This window comes from Choloepus didactylus, chromosome X, assembly GCF_015220235.1.
Source record: "Choloepus didactylus isolate mChoDid1 chromosome X, mChoDid1.pri, whole genome shotgun sequence".
Lineage (NCBI taxonomy): Eukaryota > Metazoa > Chordata > Mammalia > Pilosa > Megalonychidae > Choloepus > Choloepus didactylus.
Window position 1 is genome coordinate 131334607 of NC_051334.1, and position 21265 is coordinate 131355871.

Genomic DNA, 21265 nt, shown 5'->3' on the forward strand with positions numbered 1-21265 from the left:
TCATACGTTTGTATTCCTGTGAGCTGGTGAAACATATTCAGTTTTGAGGCATCAGGCTAATGGCATATGCAGAGCATATCTCTATCTCTAACAAAGAATCTGGAAGTTCTTTCTTCAAGGACTGGGGGCTATGGAATGTTAGGTTGGAGGCTATGGGAAGAGAGCTCTGAACTGCGTTCCTGTTTCTACCACATTCCACCTATGTGTCTTTGGGTAGGAAAATTTTGCCTTTCTACACTTCAGTTTTCTCAAATGTAAAATGGGAATAATTAAACTCCCATAAAATGAGATATGATGTGAAAGCTCTAGAAAAAGTATAAAACACAATGAAGTTAAAGAATTATTAGTTCTATTATTCATTCAACAAATATTTATTGAATGCCTACTATGTTTTAGGCACTTTTCTTGCACTTAAACAAAACATAGTTCCTTGCCTTTATGGAGCTTACCTTCTAGAGATGGGAGGCAGAAAATAAATGATAATCATAATCCATAATAAAAATAGGTAAACTATATAGGATATGTAGACGGTGGTTCATTCTAAGGAAAGATGAAAAAATAGAGCAGATTAAGCTATCCATCAGGAGAGCCAGGTTGGGAAGGCGGGATCAATTTTAAATAGGGTAGTCCTCACCGAGAAGGTGAGATTTAAGCAAAGGGTTTAAAGGAGCTGAGTGATTTAGCATGCTGGTTTGGTATGGCTCTTGCCAGAGGACAGGGTGATGGCCTGGTGTGCTTTTCTCAGTGCCAAACATATGGGCAATGGGTTTAAATGCTAACCTCTTACCCCTTTATGATCCTTGGGAGGTAGAGGTATGAAATCATCACAGGGAAAGGAAACAACACATTCATGCCCAAGAGGAAAGCGTCTTTTCTTGCTAGGATATTAAGAAAGTTATTTTTTCTGCCTCATTTCCTCCAATTTATTCTGTGTATATCTATCTCAGAGATCAAAACTGGAGATGGGGTTTTATTTTGGGGTGATGGAAATGTTTTGGAACTAGATAGATATGGTGGTTGCACAACATTGTGAATGTACTAAATGCCACTGAATTGTTCATTTTCAAATGGTTAATTTTCTATTCTGTGAACTTCACCTCAATAAAAAAAGGAGAAGTTGGAAAAGAGATGAGTTACTCTCGTCTTATTTTTTATTTTCATGGGTTAGCATATGGTCTTAAGATGATTGTAATGTTCATTTAGGTTTTGGGAATCTTTCCTAGCATTCTAAATGAAGGAGCACTCTGGGGACAATGGTATATAGAGATGAGGGTTAAGAAATGGTTGTCCTCAAGGGAGGTTATGGCTTTTGAGCCACTTGGTAAGCCAGCCACCACGACTTTATTGGTTTTTTGTTGATATTTTAGCACTGGTTCTGATTCTGCTAGTGATTTGGGGGTCCCCAGAGCATCATTAGGGCAGACCACAGTGTAACAGACTGCACAGAAGACCAAGAGTCTGAAGAATCAGATTCTTACACTTGCTCTGCTACTAACTTGCTGTATAATCTCGGCAAGTCACTTAGCCTCTTTGGGCCCCTGCTTCCTGAGTTGTAGAACAGGGATAATCCTTGACACAGATTGTTCTAAGGATTAAATAAGTTAAGGGATGTGAACATGCATGAGCATATAATTAGCAGAAGGAGGAAAATATAAAACATTGGAAAGAGCTACCAAGGAAGATTATGGAATCTTATTTTGAGATCTTTAAAAACAAAAGGACTCTCCCTTTGGTGGATAAGCAGTAGACCTATTTGCAGGCAGAGGGAAGAACTATACTGATCTTCTTGCCAGGTGATAAAATAAACTAATCTAGGCTACATTGGCAAGCTGGCATTTTCCTTAGAAACAGAGAGAAGGCCATGGCGATGCTTATTCTCACTCTTGTCAAATTTCTGAGAGGCATTCCTGAAGATTGGGACTAAATATGGGCTAGGAGAGTAAGGGATAAAAGGCACACAAAAGATACTTACATGATGCTCTCTTTTTCACCTAAATGATTCACAAGTAAGATCTGAAAATTTGGACTGGTTCAGGCGAAGTCATGCTAGATACAGGAGAATGGCCTTTGCTGTCTTCCCTTGATGACCTTGCCAAGTACTTTCCAAGTGGGTGCTTCCAAGGAATAACTGTTTAATGCTGTGAAAGAATCATTGCAATGATGCCTTCTTAAGGCAGTTGGCAATGTATTGGAAGCCTAGACAATGAGCAGCCTGCAACACAGGCAGCTTCTGTGATGCCAGAAATGATGTACATGTGGCTACATCCCTGCCAGAGCTCAGAACCAGAGTGAGGAAGTGCTTCAAAGACGAGAGACTTAAGTTGGGACTCACTACTCCCCAGGATTCCAGCTTGTCCCTACAGTCTCTGATTGATCTCAGGTCTCCTGAAAGAGTCAAGTGTGAGCTAGAGCCACAAGACAGCCCTGCCCCCTCACATAGTTATCCGAGTTCATTATGAAATGTTGATTATAACTAGGCGATGAAGTGGATCTCTGGTATTTCCTTCCAGTTTTTGTAATGCTACAGCTGCCTCCCTTCCTGCCTTCCAGGGGCCTCTAGTCAGTTCCCAGGATGCCCCCCCCCTCCTCCCCCCAGTTTCCTGGATCCAGGAATTTCTCCAGGATAAATATCAGTCAGCATTTATCAGGAACTTACTATATACAGGCACCATTCTAAACTTGTTGCATATATTAACTCATGTAATTTTCACAACTGTTATTTTCATTTTGCAGATGAGGAAACTGAGGCAAGGAATAGTTTAGCAACCTTCCATTTAGTAAGTGGTAAAGTTGGAATTCAAATCTAGGTCTGTTTTACACCAGACCCCAACCTTATAAACATTCACATAATTTTACTCTCTCCCCGAAGGTAAACAAAACAAACAAACAAACAAAAGCAACTTTCTTTTTTCTCCCTCTCAGAAAACTGAGGGAACTCTTAGGAATAGAACCTCTTTTCCTGATACCTCAAAGTTGTTTTAATTTCCCTTATTTTAGACCCTGTCCTCTGCACTGGTAATATTTGAAAACCAAAAATCTTTCTAGAAGCATTACAGATATTTTCAGGCTTTTGGGAGGACTGTGGGCTTCCTGCAGCAGCCAAGCTCCAGGGACAAGCCTGTGCAGGGAAGGTCCCAACAAATCAACATGGGGTGGCTGTCGTCATGTTGGAACAGTATCTTGAGGAAACTACTTGCCTAGCTAGGAAAATAAATAACCAGGAGGTATATTTTCAAAAGTGGTTGTTTTTCTCCAGTGACTAAGTTGCTTTCATGAAGGGTATTTCAAGAGTTTGTAGTTCTCTCTGCAACAGCAAGCAAATTTGGAGGAGGAAGAAGAAAGAAAATCAGTAGAATTAGGTTTAAATTGACCATATGGACATTTCCTACTTCCCTTTTTTTCAGTTTCTGTTTTGAATTTGTCATATATTTTCAAGAAGGTGCCATGTTTAGCTCCTCAGCTGCACAATTCTTTCTTTCATGATAAATTAAAGATGGTTCATGGGGATTTTAAATGTCAGCTCCTATAACAGGAAAATGCCTTATTGCACAGTTTTTTTTAAGGCAAAGGTTTGTAGGTTTCTAAAAAAGTTTAAAGGGTAAATCCTGTTGCTTTGTACAGTGTTGCCCCCATAGACCTCCTTCTATGTCAAAATTATAAAATTTGCCCTTTTGGGACAAGGTCCTGTTGATGTTTTCCTCAGGGGTAGGGAGGGCAATACGAATTTATGTATGTCTTGAGGTTTTTATTAAAAATCTATATTGAATACATGTATCCAAAATGTACTAAAGTGCTAGACAAGGGAGCATTATGAAAAAATTTCCTGCTTGTAAATAGAAAACTGGCACCTATACTTACTAAAGGCACAATTTAATCTCTCCCACATAAATGCCTCTGTTCCCCTTGGATATGAAGTAATTTACGTTGCCTGATGCGGAGAAGCTTATCCACTGGAAACATAGTCCCAGGGGATTTGGATTCCTTTGTTCCTTTTCCATCTTACTGTTAAATACTTATTTCCAGTTTGCCTGTTATGAGCATCACAAAATTGTAAGGTGGAACTATCAGCTAAAAGAAAATAGAGGCTTTTGATTATTTGTCCTGACAAAAATGTCATAGGAGAAAGAGATTAATAAAAATTTAATGGGGTTAGAGATCCTAGTTATCAGATGGGTAGCATGGCCTCTGCCCCAGCTGTCTCCCTGAGCTTTTTAGAATATGGGCGTTATCTCATCTTGTATAAATTTTAAAACCTGTCTAGCAGTAAGGGCCTCTTGCCTACCTAGTACAGCTATGAAGTAGAGAGCCACACAGGCCAAGGGGTTAATCAGGTTGGCACTACCTGCACCAGGACCCTTCTCTGCATGTTCATACCTCATTCCATTTTCATTGGCTATGATAACTGGCTCCTAGTACTGAATCTGGGCTAGATACTATCTTGCTGTCCCCACTAGTTTTATAGGAAGGAGACCCAAAATTAATAAAAAAAGTAATTAATAAAAAAACATTCAGTGAAATGCACAAATTATTTTAAGGGTACAGCTCAATGCTTTTATTTTTTTAAATAACATATGTAAACATATCAAGATATAAAACATTTCCAGTATCCCAGAGGGCTTCCTCATATCTTTTTCCAGTCAGTAACACCTCACCCAGAGGTAACCACTCTGCTCACTTCTATTCCTTAGATTCGTTTTGCCTGCTCTTGAGTTTCCTATAAATGCAATGATCTGATATGTAATTTTATGCATCTGGTTTCTTTCAACATTCTTATACATTTGTTTTGGTGGACATTTGCACTCTTTTCTTCCAGGTAGATAATTAGGAATAGAGATAGATGTATGTTTTGCTTTAGTAGATATGGCCGAACAGTTTTCAAAAGTAGTTGTATCAGTTAATACTTTCACCAGCAATGTATGAGAGTTCAACTTGCTCCACATCCGTCCCAGCATTTGGTATTGTCAAACTTTTTAAATTGTAGCCATTCTGGTGGAAGTATTGTGTATCTCACTGTAGTTTTAATTTGCATTTCCCTGATAAGCAATACTATTTAATACTCATGGCTTGCAGGCATTTGGGCATTCTCTTTGGTGAAGTGCTGGTTCAATTCTTTACCATTTAAAAAACTGGATTGTTGTGTCTTTTTCTTATTTATTTGTAGGAGTTTAAAAATAAATGTATATACTGGATAAAAGTCCTTTGTTGGATATATGTATTGTGAATATTTTCTCCCTATCTGTGGTTGGTCTTTTCACCCTCTTATGGTATCTTTTGATAAACAGTGTTCTTAATTTTAATGGGGTCTAGTTTATCAATCTTTTCTATCACAGTTAATGCTTTTTGTGTCCTTTTAAAGAAATCTTTGCCTACCCAAAGATTCTACCCATCTAGAAACTTTATTGTTTTACCTTTCATATTTAGGGCTATGATCCATTTCAATTTTGTTTTTGTTTGTGTGTGTGTCTGGTGTGAGGTAAAGGTCACGATTTCACTGATTTATCTGTCTGTCCTTGGGCAGTGCCACATTCTCCTAAAATACTGCCTCTGTATGGCTAGCCTTGATATCAGATAGTGTATGCTCTCCGACTTTGTTCCTCAAAATGTTTTGAATATACTAAGCCCTTTACATAGTTTTAGATATAGTTTTAGAATTACTTCATCCAAAGTACCCTTTGGGTGGTGGCTTCAAGCTTACTAGCTCATTAGCCTCCCCCCACCCCCAACTTCAAAATCGAAGTAACGTTTTCAGGAGGAGACCGGTAACGTGTTTGCGGCAGACACCCTCTGCCCACCCCGCAAGTTAGAATCTCTCAGAAGTACCGCAAGACTATGAGAATTTCACCTTGCCTTTCCCGCCCAGATGCCAGCCTAGAACGCTGCTAATATCAGGTAAGAAAGACTAATCCCGCATTCCAGGCTCCTCGATTTCCAACCCATTATGCTAACCACGTGCAACTGCCAAAACTTCTGCCAATTCCTCCTTTCTCTCAGTCGAGTCCCTCTGCCAGGGCCCAGGCCTAATCCTCAACCTGTGCCCAGAATTAGCAAATGCAGTGGAGAAGAGAAAACTCTGTAATTGTCAGCTCACTTAAGAAGGGCTATCTGAAATTTTAGTTCATCTTGGCTTCTTGTTCCACAGCTTGTGGATATGTTTAAACTCTTCGATTTATCCTTTTTTGTTTGTTTGTTTGTTTTTGTTGCTTTGTAGCTGTGGTGGGAGATTCTTGTACGGACCTACTACATTGCATTTGAAAGCGGAAGTCCAGAAAATCATTTTGGGCAGGGGGGAGGTAAATTTACATACAGTGAAATGCACAAACTTTAGAATTACATTCAGTGAATTTTGGCAAATGCATACACCTGCATAACCCCAAACCCTATCTAAAACATGATCGTTATCATCACCCCAGAAAGTTCTCTTATGTCTCTTCCAAATCAGTTCCCACTCCCCTAGATGCAACTACTGTTCTGGTTTTATCTACCATAGATTAGCTTACATTTTCTACAGTTTTATATGACTGGAATCATACATATGTATTCTTTTGTGCCTGGCTTCTTTCATTAAGTATAATGTTTTTGATATGCATCCTTGTTGTTGACTCTATCAGTAGTTCCTTTCTTTTTATTGCTGAGAAGTATCACATTATATGAATATACCACAGTTTGTTTACATTCTCCTGTGGATGGACACCTGGGCTTTTTTCCACTTTTTTGGCCATAATAAAGGTGCTATAACCATTCTTGTAAAAGTCTTTTTCTGAATATGTGCTTTTAGTTCTCTTGGGTAAATATCCAAAAGTGGAAATGTAGGGTCATAGATAGGTTGTATACTTAGTTTTATAAGAAACTGCCAGATGTTTCCTGAAGTGGTTGTACCATTTTGCACCCCCACCAACAGTGCATTAGAGTTCTGGTCATTCTACATCTTTTCCATCACTGGTGTTGTCAGTCTTTAATTTTAGCTAGTCTGGTGAGTATTTCATTGTGGTTGCTCGTGATGTTAATTTGCATTTCCCTGATGACTAATGATGTTGACTATGTTTTCATGTGTTCACTAGCTATTCATTTTTATTCCTTTGTAAAATGTCTGTTCAAATATTTTGCCCAAATTTTACTAGGTTGTTTGTCTTTTTATTAATGAATTGTAGAGATTCTTTATATATTCTGGTTGCAAGTTCTTTGTTAGATATATGTTTTGTGAATATTTTCTCTAAGTCTGTGCATTCCCTGTTCATTTTATTGACTGTGGGTTTTGATGAGTTAGTTCATCTTTATATCCCCTGCTGTCCTCATACATGGTAGAAGCTTGATAATAGTTACTGAATGAGTGAGCTAAAAGTTGTCCCTTCTTTATACCTTCTCTGACACTGTCCTCCCCTTCCTTCCTTAATTCAACAGCACTTATTTAATGGTACTATATGGCAGACACTTTTCTGTGCCCTGAGGATACAGCAGAGAACAAAACAGACAAGTTTCCTGCTCTCATGGCACTTATGTTTTAATCTGTGTGTATGTGGGGGTGGGGTAGAAGACAGACAATGATTACATAAATAAACAAGAAAATATGAGGTAGTTATATATGTCATAATGCAACAATGCAGTGTGTGCATAATAAGAAAAGGAATAAATGGGGTTTTTCAGGTTGAAGGATCAGAAATCTGAGGCAATAATTCTTAAGCTGAGACCAGAATGCTAAGAAGCCATTTTTTTTTTCTGGGGGTACGTCATCCCAGGCAGAGGAAGCAGCTAGTAAAAAGACTGTAAAGGTGAGTTGGGCCTAGTGCAAGGTATCTAAAATACTCTTTTAGGCAAACTAAGGTGTCAGGGGTTGTTTGTTCCAGGAATTACCATAATTGGAACAAACTAATTATATAATCTTACTCTTTCTTGGTTTTGCAGTACTTAGCTATTTCTCAACACCCTCCCTCCACCGCCATTTCCTAGATTCCAAGATGCTTTGAAGATGGGAATTGTGGAACATAAAGGTCAACAGGGTTAAGGCTAGGTCAGGAAACTTTTTTTACTATCAGAAGTGATCAAAAAGGTGACCAGAGGTGACAGAAAGCATAAATCAAGAGCTGCATAACAAGTAACTATATTTGTATTTATAGAGTGTAAAATATGACATACTCCACTTTTCTGCTTTTTTACTTTTGGATAATGCAATGAAAAACTAAGTAAATACAATATCAATTTGATGAATGTCATATGATTCATTTCTAAATTTTACCCAGTTGAGGGAGAGGGATGGAAGAAAGGTTGATGGGAAGGAATTAGGGGAAAATGGAAATACAGAGAGTGAGACAGAATGAAACACATGTGAATAAATGGGGCATATTGACCAAGAGGGAGAATAAAAGAGTCCTAGAGGGAGATAGAGGAGCTAAGGAAAACAAAACAGAACGAAAACTCAGCAAAAGGGAAGCTAGAAGTAGGTTTTGTGTGAGTGTGTTCCTGTCACTCTTTGTGCCCTTGGGCTATGGGTACCATAGAAAGTTGCATTACTTCCTTTGATAAATTTGACTGTTCTCTTTAGCAATCTTTAGCACACACCTTTATTCTGTCTTTCTCTTCTGATGACCCAAAGCATGTTCTACATTAATGCTAAATTCCTTTCATTGATTTCTTTCCATATTTGTTTCTCCCAGATTGCTTTTTCTGTAATCGAAAAACAGAGATCCTTTGAGTTAATAAAGCAAACTGCTAAGCTTCTAGTACCTATTCTCCCAGATTTCACATGGAAAGTTGCTTCCAACCAAAATCATGCTTTCTGGTCATCATGGTTGTGAACCTTATCATTGGGGCAAACCCCATGTCTACTGGTAGGATTTTGGATTAAAAAAATATGATGGTTCTGATAGGATCTATGCTCAGTGGAGATAGTATATGACTGAGTGGATCAAACCAGGGCCTGTGGAGATCAACAAGCCCCATGTGAAAATCACAGACCATTTGGCTGATGACTTGCTGTACTCCAGTAAAGATCCAAGGGGTATGGTCAGCTGGAGGTGAAGATTGTGGCTTGCTGGGCTCCACTCTGGTCACAACTGCTGGAATTTGGGCAGTAATAGACTGAGCAGTATCCTGAAGGAGTGAGATGGATGGCTTTTTCCTAAGGCACTTCACTATGGAAAGACTACTGAGGTGAGGCTAGAGAAAGAAAACCAGCCCAATTTGCAGAGCTGGTAGCTAGAAATTTACTGTGTAAATATGCCCAAGAAAGCTATTGGCCAAAGGTACATTGATAACCCATGAACTGGAGATATAGGCTCTAATAAATGGAAAATAACAGCCCGGACTATTGTAGGAAAACCGATCTGGTGGAGGGAGATATGCAGAGAAATCAATGAGTGGAATTTATCAACTCATGTAGGACATGTACCAGTTATCAGAAGGGAAAAACAGAATAGTCTATCTGGAATGAGAGAGGAGACAATCCAACCCCCCAAACTAATATCTACTCCGCATTCTTGAGGAATCCCAACTCATCCTCCTTGTTAGTTCAATTTAAGGTTGCAGAATGGGCATATGAAACCTCAGGACATATGGTATGGACATGAATGCACTTGGTAAGCAGATGAGAGAGTGAAAAAAAACTATCTATGAATCAAACAGATAAAACAACTGAATATTCAATATGAGATATGTGAAATTACTAAAAACTTCTTGCATCCTCAACAAGCTCATTTGGCAGGGAAATAAACCAGACAAATATGGCAGGTAGATGATATTGGAACAATCCCTAGATTTTGTGAAAGAATATTGCCTTATAGAAGTGTATTACTTATTCAGGAAGAGGATTTTCATAGCACACCATGCATGCAGATGAAAATAGCACAACCTTGTCTTTAGGCAAAGTTAGAGGAACTAGCCAATAGATACGGAAGGCTGACAATAATAGGAAATGAATAAGGAATGAATTTTTATAGCTAAAGTCCAAAGTCTAGCAAAATATATTGTGGGACTTTCATTTACCATACTCTCCTCAGGCTGAAGGGGCAACTGGAATCTTTAATGAATGGATTACTAAAAGCACAGAAAGAATTTAGCAGCACCAGATAAAAATGGCAGTGATGCAGAGGTGCTAATAAAGACAGGAGGTTAATCAAAAGACTTTAAATGAATGTATCTTCCTCAATAGAAATGTTCAAGAAAGATAGACAAACTACCTGTGTTCACTTGCTCTTTAATACCCTAATAAGAGATAAAGACCATGAGAAGTTCAAAGGAAAGAGAATATGGAGCCATCAAAAAAGGAATAGCTAGGGAAACCACTTCAACCTTATGGGTAAGTATTGATAGGCGTATCCTATAACCAGAATGTATAAGATTGATAAAGGCTCAAAGATACTAATCTTTATATTTCTCTTTTCTATTATTAGATCTGATTTGCTGTTTTCTCTTGGCTGTGAAAATCTGTCTGATGGCCATTATAATATCAGTTCACTACTAATGCAAACAAGAGTACCATATGTAAAACTTTGTGAGAAGTTTACCAATATCATCAAAAAGTGCTATAGGACCACTGGCTTCCTTCTGTACTTGATCATCATAATAATCATATCAACAGCCTCATTTCTCATCTAAGCCAACCACAAAACCATTGACAACCCTACAGGAGTCATTGTCACCAAGAGCCAATTTGATACAGCTTTCATTTTCTCTACTGAGAAGAGCATTGAGGCATGGAGTCAGTGTCGATGCCCATACTAGTTGGTGGGCTTGTTGATTGTGTAGCCCAGTTAATAAGAATAGCCGAAGAGCTTTTACAGCTGATTTCCCAAGAACAAGTTTCTAGTGTAGAACAAAATGGTAGAGAACAGAGAGAAACAGATGCATCTCCTCCTGATGAAGCTTCACTTCCAGAACTTGCTGAACTCTCAGACTTAGAATCAGTACTGACATCAAGAGAAAATGAAGACCTAATCCTTGATATGGATCATGCTATGCTAGACATAGATGACTTATATGAAGTGGTACTTTCTGGTATAAACGATGACATAAGAAGCGCATAAGACCCAATTTGCCCCCAACAGCATGTGAGACTGATAATTTCTCTGTTTCAAATGTGTTCTGGTTTTTCTGGATGTAGCAACATGAGTTTTCTTCTAGTTCTACACTTTTTCATTATCAATACCTTATAGAACAAGTAGGATTTGATTTGCTTCTGGCAGAGACTGATCCCTTTTCTATTTTGTGTTTATTCAAAAAGCTCTTACTTTAGCAATATGGTTCTTTTACTTGTATTTGTTATCCTACTTGGATGCCTGATGACAGGAGCAAACAACAATGAGGAAAAGAAAATCCTCACCTAACAATGGAGTGAAGCACTGATAAACTCTATCACATCATGGGACCTAACTTCACTGTCCTACAATGAATGTAAATTAAAAGAGGAATATTCCCCAGGATGGTATTACAGTGAATATGTTCACATTAACAGGACAATATAGGGACATATATGACTCTTTGCTGGGTCTGTAAGAAACAATGAATTAAACAAAAGATGCTGTATTAGATTAAAGGAAATAATTCTGAAAGGGTGACATCTACCTGATAATAAAACTGGAGAAAGGTTCTCAGATAACTGTTGCCAGAGAGAACCCTTTGAAAAAGCTTGGGCAAGAAGTGCCAATGCAGATCTGTTGCAACAAAGGCTGATCCACATCACAACTACTCTGCAATATCGTTCTCCAAATGGAAATGGAAAATTATACCAAATAACAATAGAGAATTAGCGGTATTAGTTAGAAGGGCTAGACAAAACCCTCCAAGGACTATTCACCAGTGGAAATTCTCTTATGGCATAAGCCTAGAGACAACAATCCACAAGTGGAAGTGGATAAAGTACATCTTGGGTACAAGTGAATTTAATAAGAATAGGTAATAGGCTTATTACAGTGGACCTGATACAACCTTGACTTAGAAATACTTACTATTGAGAGATAGGAGAAATAATGAATTTAAACAAAAGGTGGACTGCTATTTAGCCACAATTATTCTAATGATGCCCACATCAAAACAGAGAGGGACCAAATAAACGTGTGGGATATTTACTGATCATACTAATTCCATGCCATACAGTATCCTCACTTCCATTTGGAAAAATAGCTACCCTTCAGACAAGCCCATGGACATTATGACCCTCTTTCCTGGAAAATGGCCTTTGCATCTCATGACATGGGCAGCAACAAGGTAAAGACATAAAAGTGTACCATCAGCCAATGTTGTATATGTAAAATGTGAAGAAATTACATATAGAAGGCAATTCACAGTGGTGGAAACCAGACTAGACCAATTATCCTAAAGCACTTTATAGTCAAAAGGATTAAAATGATACTTATTACAGATGACATCAGTGTTGACCAACATGGCAAATGCTGCTCTAACACCAAGTGAGGTCTGCAGGTACAGATAGTTAGCTACCATGAAAGATAAATGGGGACAATTGTAGACAGTATAACTTGATCTTAGTTGGATGAGCAATAGCAGGAGAAACATAAATCAGTTTGGTCACTGAATTTCAGGATAAGTTGATCTAACAACTTTGTGGAAAGAGATTGCTGAATCAAGAAAAAGTACTGCAGATCCTTATTAAAATTAGAAGAATTATGGAATCACTCAAAGATATTAACATGGGAAAGTTCTACAATATACTGCCAAATGGAAAGATTGATAGAATAGATGAGAGTCTAGAAGACTTAGAGGGGCAAACAAAGACACAAATAATAGAAATAAAAATTATATTGTGGTGCAACTACTTTGGATGATTTCAAGCTATATCAGATAGCAGATTGAGGGACTTTACTACTGCAACAACTGGACAAATGGAACCTTATATTCCTAGTATATATAGGAGGCTCTAGATATCTCAAATTATATCTCATGACCAGGTATTCCTTAAACATGATAGATACTGAAAAGCAACTATTATTTCAAGTAGAACTCTGGAATATGGGTTTTATAACAGTTCTATGTGGATTAGTGTGAGTTTTTTAAAACCCCTAGGAGGGAATGCAGCAACCATACTAACTCAATCAGATCATCAAAATACATCATGAGAAATGTGCAAGACTACTGCAGATCTTGAAACAAGATAAAGATGAGCTAGACTGTAAAACAACTAATGTACAACATGGTTCTTAGGTGTGAAAGCAGGAAGATGCTACAGCCTCATAATATATGGAGCTGGTTTGCCTCTTGGTTAGTTGGGTCACCTGGAAAGATTGGACTGTAAAGGCATCTCAGACTAGATTGCACTGTTTGCTTTGATTGTGGGATTACATTTTTAAAAGTTGTTAAGATGCAACTCTGCTTCAAGGTGTGGATTGTTGTATTAAGTATGCTTGATATATGGAACTGATTTAGAAATAGATTTAATAAGTTTAAGATGATAAATTAGTTTAGGAAATAAGAGAATTAGGAGCAAGAGCTAGTAGGGAAGGAATTTCAGGAGATAGAAGAAAAGTAATAAGCTGCCAACAATTATGCAGCCACTTATGGTGAAAAGCCATGGTATGGAATTATGCAGATTTATGAACCAAGATGTTGATATTTTTTCTTAAACTTTTTATTTTGAAAAGTTGCAAAAATAATATAAAACCCATACAGAGAACTCTAACATACCCCCACCTCCCAGATATCCAGATCCATCAATTTTAACATTTTGTCACATTTGCTGTATCATTCTATGTTCCATCTATCTGTAAGATGTTGATATTGATAGAAATAGCTGGTTGGCAGTTGACACAAGCCATGTACCCAAAAAGCCTGATTAGAGGGAGGTGTATTAACCAACTTGGCAGTCCCCTGATCAGATAACTTCTGACTGGAATCCTGCATCTCTCTTCCAGGAGAACGCAAAAAGTGGCTGATCCTCTATCCAAACTAGCCCCTTTCTGGATCTTCTTGAAACCAATGCCAATACCAATTCTTGTAATGGCATGGAATTGTAGAGAGAGAGACAGGCTCACCATTTTGAGACAAAGCTTAAAGATGTGAAAACAAAGTAAATAGGCTGGTGGATGGCAGATTAGATAGTACATGTGTTCATCCCTGTGTGCTTTGGCTAAAGTGTGTGGGCAGTGGTGACTACATACCTCCATCTTTATGTGTAATGATTACTACTGGTTCTTAGATCATAATTCATTATAGTCCTTATCAACTACTGGGCCAAACCATTTTACTGTTGTTTGTTTTAAGAGATTTTAACTAATAAACTTTCATTCACAAATCAACTAACTCGTGGTCGTCTTAAATTACCTGGTCGTGAATTTGCAAGTTACCAAACTGGCATAAAAGAACCCCACTCGGTGGAAGGTAGCATCATATATTCAGAGAGAATATTGTACTAGGGGTTCTAAAGTTCTACTCCTGACTTTGACTAATAATCCTGAACAAATCTCTGTCCTAGTCCTTCCTCATTTGTAGAAGGTGGGTTATAATAATTTTTTCTGCTTCGTTTCAATGGTAATAGGAACAAATGAATTAATGAAGTTTTCAAAGCTTGGTTTGATATATCTGACAATGGGAAAGAACATGTTAAATTAGGACTTTTCAGGAATATTTGCAAGAAGTATACAGGACAATACCTGAAAGTCTACTTGACATGTCAAGATTATCCAACAGTTTTACACCTATTCTATAAGAAATTAGACCTTCCTTATTCTACTCCATGTTAAGGTTACAGATTGGAATCAGCTTTAGTTTCATTCTTCTGAGCTTATTTTTTCAGCAAAATAAATTCTTTGGAGAGTCTAGCTGGGTATAGTAGGAATAATAATGAGGAAAAAAACAACAATGAAAAAGCCTTCAGGAAATAATGAAATAATGAATTATATTCAAGGCTAAGCTTTTGTTTTGGAGGGGCTTATGTAACTCTCAACATTATTAAGTCACTATGATCCAACTGTATTTTCACAATTATTTTTTACATCAAGGCTGGCTATTATGTTTTTATATTGATAGCCTTATCTTAACAGATTCCAGGTATTTAGCAATTCCTCTTGGGCACACTTGTTTTTTCAAGGACCCTACTCCCTCCAGGCCACATTAAATTTTTTTCTTCTACCTATATAACCCTTAGAAAGCTCACAAACAAATCAACCAACCAACTAACCAACAGAAAACCTCTAAGAAAAAAAAAATAACCACTAGTTCTTGAAGTTATTTGAATTGACAGATACAACTACCCATCTAACTTGAATGTCACATTTCCTCAGGGTAATAAAGTATTCTTGAAGGTGATCACCATTATACTTCTGAAGAGTGGAGCTACATTTTAGCAAGATATGGAAATCTACTGAGCTCTTTATCCCTTGTCACAATTTCATCTTAAAGACACTATAAAAATGCTGAAAGTGTCTCAAGAGCTATTTTGTTTTTAAGTTTAACACAATTATGCATGGAAAGTGGGTTAGGGATCCACAGTTATGAAACACAACTTAAGTGTTTCAGATTCCATTAACCAAAGATGTCATTAATGAAATCTGTTGAAAACACATAAATATACATGCATCTAGATTATAATGAATTATGACAGTATTGATAATTTCTTATAGTTTTATTCTTACTTAAATTTGGGGAAACATTGACCTTTTTTGAAACCATCTTCTAAATTTTTAATGTTGGTCACTACGTAAGTTCCCACTTTGGAAAATCAGCTGTGTTGCAGTTCATCTTGCAGAGAAAAGTATGGTCTGCTTTTTGTAGAATACAGCTTTAAAAAGCTGTAGGTTTAAGAGATAAGTTGTCTCTGAAACTTTAGGGGTGGATGGGTTTATTTTGGGTACTTTCCCCTGGTGCAGGAGCCTCTGATTCTCCTTCCCCACAATACCTCTGCCTGTTGAGAAAGTTTCCATTTGTACTGTGTATTTCTTCATTTCTGTCCAGTTGGAATCACAGCATGCTTTAAAACATTGAACAGGTTGTCAGCAGGGATGGCACTAGAGAGTGGAGAAGTGAACACATATGCCTTTCCTATTCCTAAGTGTGGGCACTGAGGAAGCAGTTTACCTGTTGATTCCTGAGAGGGCTCCTATTATATTAGTCTTGCGTTTTCTCAAGTTTTGCATTTGGATGTTAATTAGGCTTGATTCACAAAGTCTTAGATTGGAAACAAGATTTTAAAATGGTTTGGTTATAGAAAACCCTCTTTTGACAATTAGCATTTAATGGCACAGTCAGTACTCAGAAACCCTTACTATGTACCAGTAGTCATAGTACTTTTAAATCCCTGGAAGAAGGGAAGTGCCAGTGCCTTACAGGATTGGAACACTGAACTCTGTATTTCAGAAAAGAAGCCAGTCTGTCTCCCTTGGGTGGTAGGTGAGTCTTCCAGAGCCTGTCCTTGCAGGTGGCTGCACTGGTTCCCTTGAGCAAGATACTGGTAATCCTGGAGAGCCTAGGTATTTATGTCAGGGCATGGCAGAGTTTGAGCAATGCCCAAATCACCAACTCCAAATCGCTTCCTAATTGTTTCAATCTGTGAAATCCCTACCATTTACTTTTTTGGCATCTATTAAAAGGCAAATTTACTGTGAAGTGGTAGCATTAAGTCATTTTTGGCCACTGATGCCTTATGGTGGAAGAGTTTGTTAGGTTAGCTAAGGAGCTACACACCTTTTATCCTTATCTTATGCCTTTTTCTCCCTTCTAGAGCACCCTACCCATAGCTACTAAATTAATCCTTCTATAGCACTGTTTAAATGACATAATTTTCCTTCAGTAGTTTCCCCTTGGCCATCTGGATAAAGTCTAAAGTTTGAGTGACCAACTGTCCCGGTTTTCCTGGGACTAAGAAGGTTCCAGGGACAGAGGACTTTAGGTTTTAAAACCAGGAAAGTCCCAGGAAAATTGGGATGAGTTAGTCACTATATCTAAAGTTCTTATTTTAGTCTTCAGGCCCTCTAAAATCTGATCTTACCTTTCTGGCTTCGTCTTCCACTACTTCTCTATACATGTTCAGATGCAGCTATGGTTAATCTTACTCTTGTCTCCCAAGATGCCATGTGCTCCCTGCATCTCACCTGTACACCCCCCCCCATCCCATATTTGTCCAAATAAGAGAACTCAAGTTCCAGGCATGGATTGCTGCTTGTTGGTAACCAGTGGGTGTTTACAAAACTTGAGGATAGAACTTCATGGTCTCACTGTAATCAAATATGGAATCAAGTGTAGAAGAGAAGACAATTTTTTTCTTTGAGCACAGTTGTCCCATCTAGAAGTTGTTTCTCCTTTGAATAATTCTGGTCCTGGAAGATAATTCTTGTCCATTATCCTACCAACCTTCTTCAGAGCCTGAAGGTCATCTGGAAAAACTGGCATTTTGAAAATGTCTCCCATTTGTTTAGGGGCTCCCAACATGCGAACCTCAGACTGAATGGGTCCCATCAGACCCTGGAGTGTGACCTACATAAGACATTAATATATCTTGTTCTTGAGAAGTTGGCATACATAAACTATATGCCCCCAAGGAATTTGAGTAATTTTATCTAACATGGAAAAGCTAAGTTCACTTACCATAGATATAATGGGAGGAAATATTTAGGTTTCATTCATTGATTTTTGTTCACAGAAACTGGGTTTGCCCAGTTTCATGTCATCCTACATGAGAAGAATTTGTACTATGAAAATTGGTGATCAAATGTATTGCATAATAAGATAGAATAAATGATCAAGATTGTGACCATTTTTATGCTTGTGGCCTTAAGCAATGTGCTTGTTTTACTTATTTAAGGGCTAGATGATGGAGATTTATTGAACTGACTTAGTCTGCTTCCTCACTTCAAGGGCTTTGAGAATGAAGTGCTTGGAGACACCTTAACTGCTGGAACCTCAGTAGCTCACAAGATTGTTTCTTACTGATGTGCTAAACTCTCCAAACACACTAAACCTGAAATAACAACAGCAACAACAAGAAAAACAACAACAATAAAACTGCCTCCGAACAAGGACTTGCTGATTTGTTCAGGAGGTCAGTCTTAAACTAGACATGTGGACTGAATTTGAGAACAATTAGAGACGATATCATTTGAGACTCAGTGGAACCACATATTTTTTAAAACTGGAATTCACAGATTAGGAAGGATTACAGTTCTTTAGTGCAAATGAAGTCACAATTCAGAAGGGATTTGTAGACTTTGATGATATATAAATCATGTTTTACATTTCTGAGGCTATGCCTTTGTAGTGCAAACCTTGGGATATATCTGTCCTCTAGTTTGAAGAGAAACCAATTAAACTAAAATTGATCTATGGCCATTGCTAAGATAATTTATCTTGGGAAATTTGGAGCAAAATATATACATCTAATAATAATTCTGAAGTTTCTGGCTATGGGACTAAACTTCAGGCCATATTTAGGTTTATGTGGCTTTATGCAAATATATTACCTTTCATGACATTATTGACATTGAAGTTGAGAGTCACTCACTATCCCTGCTGCAAATCTGGAGTTGGAGTTTTGATATGCTCTTAGTAAAACTGTTTAGTCTATTAAATACCAGAACTCACTGATTTGATTTACAATGATTAGTGAAATAGCACCAAGCCTAGAATCATTGATCTTTGCATGAATATGGTGCTTTTTGTATTGCTTTTGTACTACTGCTGAATTTGCATAGTTAAATTTGAATAGTTAAAAAGTGCTATTTTGCCAGTGTTATGGATTAAAAATAATGTCCTTCAAAATGTGAAACTCTATATGGCCTCACCATTGAAAGAAAAGTGGACCCATCCTAAAACTTGTGCATCTTTAAAAAATGATTCCTTCCACTTTAATGTACACAGCAAACGGACACTGGAAACAGTGCTTGATTCAGAGACCAAAAGGAAATATAAACCCCTTAGCACATTCAGGTTTGTATAGTGATAACTGAGAAATATGTTGCATAAGTATATAGTAGCATAGAGATATTCTGTAATAGCAATATGAAAAATTATAAAATAAGGGACAAAGAGAACAAAGTTTCAGGAAAGTAAAAGGGCTAAAACTGGAGGAAAAAAATGATGAGAAGGTTAATGAAGATTGAAGGGCAGTTAATGAGAACCCAAGGGTGATTCCATGGTCATGCTCAAGCAGATCCCCTGAGAATGAAGCAGTCACACAATGGTTTGCAAATGGAGCAATCACAAACTGTTAAATGATTATATGAACGGAAGGGGACAAGTGATATAATAGTAGTTGGGAGATGATCAAAAAATACAAAATTGAAATACTGCAGTGACATTTTTGAAAATAAGTGCTTGGTCAATTCTCAGGGGGGTGGGGATCTAAAATTATGAAGTTCATCTCCTATCCATTGAGATAAGGAATAAAAACTTTGGTCATATTCCATAATATCTATTTTTGAACACTTCTGTTTCCATTAACGTTTTATCACCTGAAAGCAATTCATATTCTAAAAAGACTTGTGATTTTAATACACAGAATCAGACCATATACTTTGGGCCCCCTGTGTATGACAATGGAAATGAATTAAAATAGCAGCTAAAATTTATTGAGTGCCTACTGTATGCTGAGTATTGTGCTCAGCCTTCTTGCTGAGGGGCTGCCAGGGACTCAGTTGTGTCAGAAATTACCATTATTCCAACAGCGAGACTTCCCTGATCACTGCCATCCATGGTCCCAGGTTATAGGATAGGATCCTTTTTTATGTGTTCTAATAAAACACTGTTCCTTCAGAGCACTTATCTTAGTTTGTAATTACATATCCATTAATGTGATCATTTACTTAATGTCTACCACTAGCTTGTGAGTTCCATGAAGGCAGGGTCAGTATCTGTTTTGTACATCCCAAGCACCTAGCATAGTGCTCAATATGCATTTGTTGATTGAAGAACTAATGCATTCCTACCAAAGAATCAGACTATCAGTATTTTCTCCAACTTATCTAGCCATTAAAAAATGCAGAGGCTGCATGTGCCTTGTATGAATGGGTCTACCTATTTGTGAGGCCAGTCTAACCGTTTGACTGTTAGAGGTCTAAGTGTTAGAAAAATCTAACTCTTGCTCTGTTGCTCTGAACTCTGGCAGGCCAAAGCTTCTCTGATAGCACAGAAGAGCTCAGCTTACCTCCTTCTGGTGGTATTTGATCGCCACCTTCAGCTTGGCCAGGTCATGGTACTTTTGAGGGTCAAGTTCTTCACTGTGATCATCTCGATGGTTGAGGATGATTTCTAGTTCCCGGGAGCTCCGAGCTTGGTCCAGCAGGTCTTTGGCAAAGAGCTTGCACTGCTGAGAGAGCTCCTCATACTCTGCTTTGAACTCATTCTCCACCTTGCTGAGCTCTTTGAGCTCCCAGCCCAGACGGAAGGCAGTTAGGATGGGGTCCTCACTTGATAAGGCAATGAGTGAGGGGCTTGCCAGAGCCTTATAGATGTTCAGCCGGGAGCGAGAGTGGCGTAGGCTGTCTACCTCTGAACTGGACACACACTCCACACAGTTGCAGCGGATCTGGTGGGGCCGTGGGATAGTGACTCGTTTTTGGACAAGCAATTTAATGATTTCGTAGTTGTTGGTGTGGGCTGCCAGCATGATAGGAGTGATGTCCGGTGTGAACTCTGAGAACTGGGTGTCCATCATCAGAGTGGGGACCTAGGTACAAGAAAGTGAGAAGCATAGAAAGGTGGGATTAAGGCTTGGGGAGAGAAGGATCATAGGGCCAATCAAATGGTGATAATTCCAGAATTGGAGTCACCATTTTGTCTATCCTCCTCCTTACTGTAACAGGTAACATTTGTGGAGTCCTTACTGTGTGCCAGACACTGTTCTAAGCACTTTAGATGTATTTACTATAATTTAATCCCCACAACAGCCCTATTATGTAAATATTCATCCCACATGAAGAAATGGAGGCACAGAGAGATTAAAGAACGTACCTAAGGTTACACACATTTTAGCGGCAGAGCCAAGATTCAAATCCAGGCAGACTGACTTTAGAGCTTGGCTGCTAAATTATGCAATTACAAAATGCCCAATTCTGCCTGAGGCATAGTGGAGATACAGAGAAGTAAAGGATATTTCCCCTGTCCTTCTGGAACTTAGGTTGGTAGAATCAGACTTACATAAAATTGGTGCGCAATAGTACAAGTAGTATGTGTTCAGTTCCAAAGGAGCAGTAGACTGTGGGAATATTTATTTGAAAGGCTAAAGCCAACCAGTAATCTTAAAGATTGTGCCACTAAATCAAACCCTGGTGGCTGAAAAGAAGATTCCCTCAAATGGTTACATTGACTTTGTGTTTGGGACTGTAGAGGACCAAAG

General features: G+C 38.1%; 2 protein-coding genes across 2 annotated transcripts in view; one reads left to right on the plus strand and one right to left on the minus strand.

Moving 5' to 3' along the window:
- Positions 1-21265, minus strand: part of TRPC5 (transient receptor potential cation channel subfamily C member 5) — a 252581-nt gene that overhangs the window by 162747 nt on the left and 68569 nt on the right. Inside the window, exon 3 of the mRNA XM_037821964.1 lies at positions 20075-20596. Coding sequence (XP_037677892.1) covers positions 20075-20596 — 522 coding nt within the window. The remainder of the gene's footprint in view (positions 1-20074; positions 20597-21265) is intronic.
- On the plus strand, positions 10686-11015 carry TRPC5OS (TRPC5 opposite strand). The gene has a single exon (XM_037822035.1). The coding sequence runs from the start codon at positions 10686-10688 to the stop codon at positions 11013-11015; it is 330 nt and encodes a 109-aa protein (XP_037677963.1).

Excerpts from the sequence above, each read along its gene's own strand:
- TRPC5OS (XM_037822035.1), top strand. The coding sequence starts at position 10,686 with ATGGAGTCAGTGTCGATGCCCATACTAGTTGGTGGGCTTGTTGATTGT.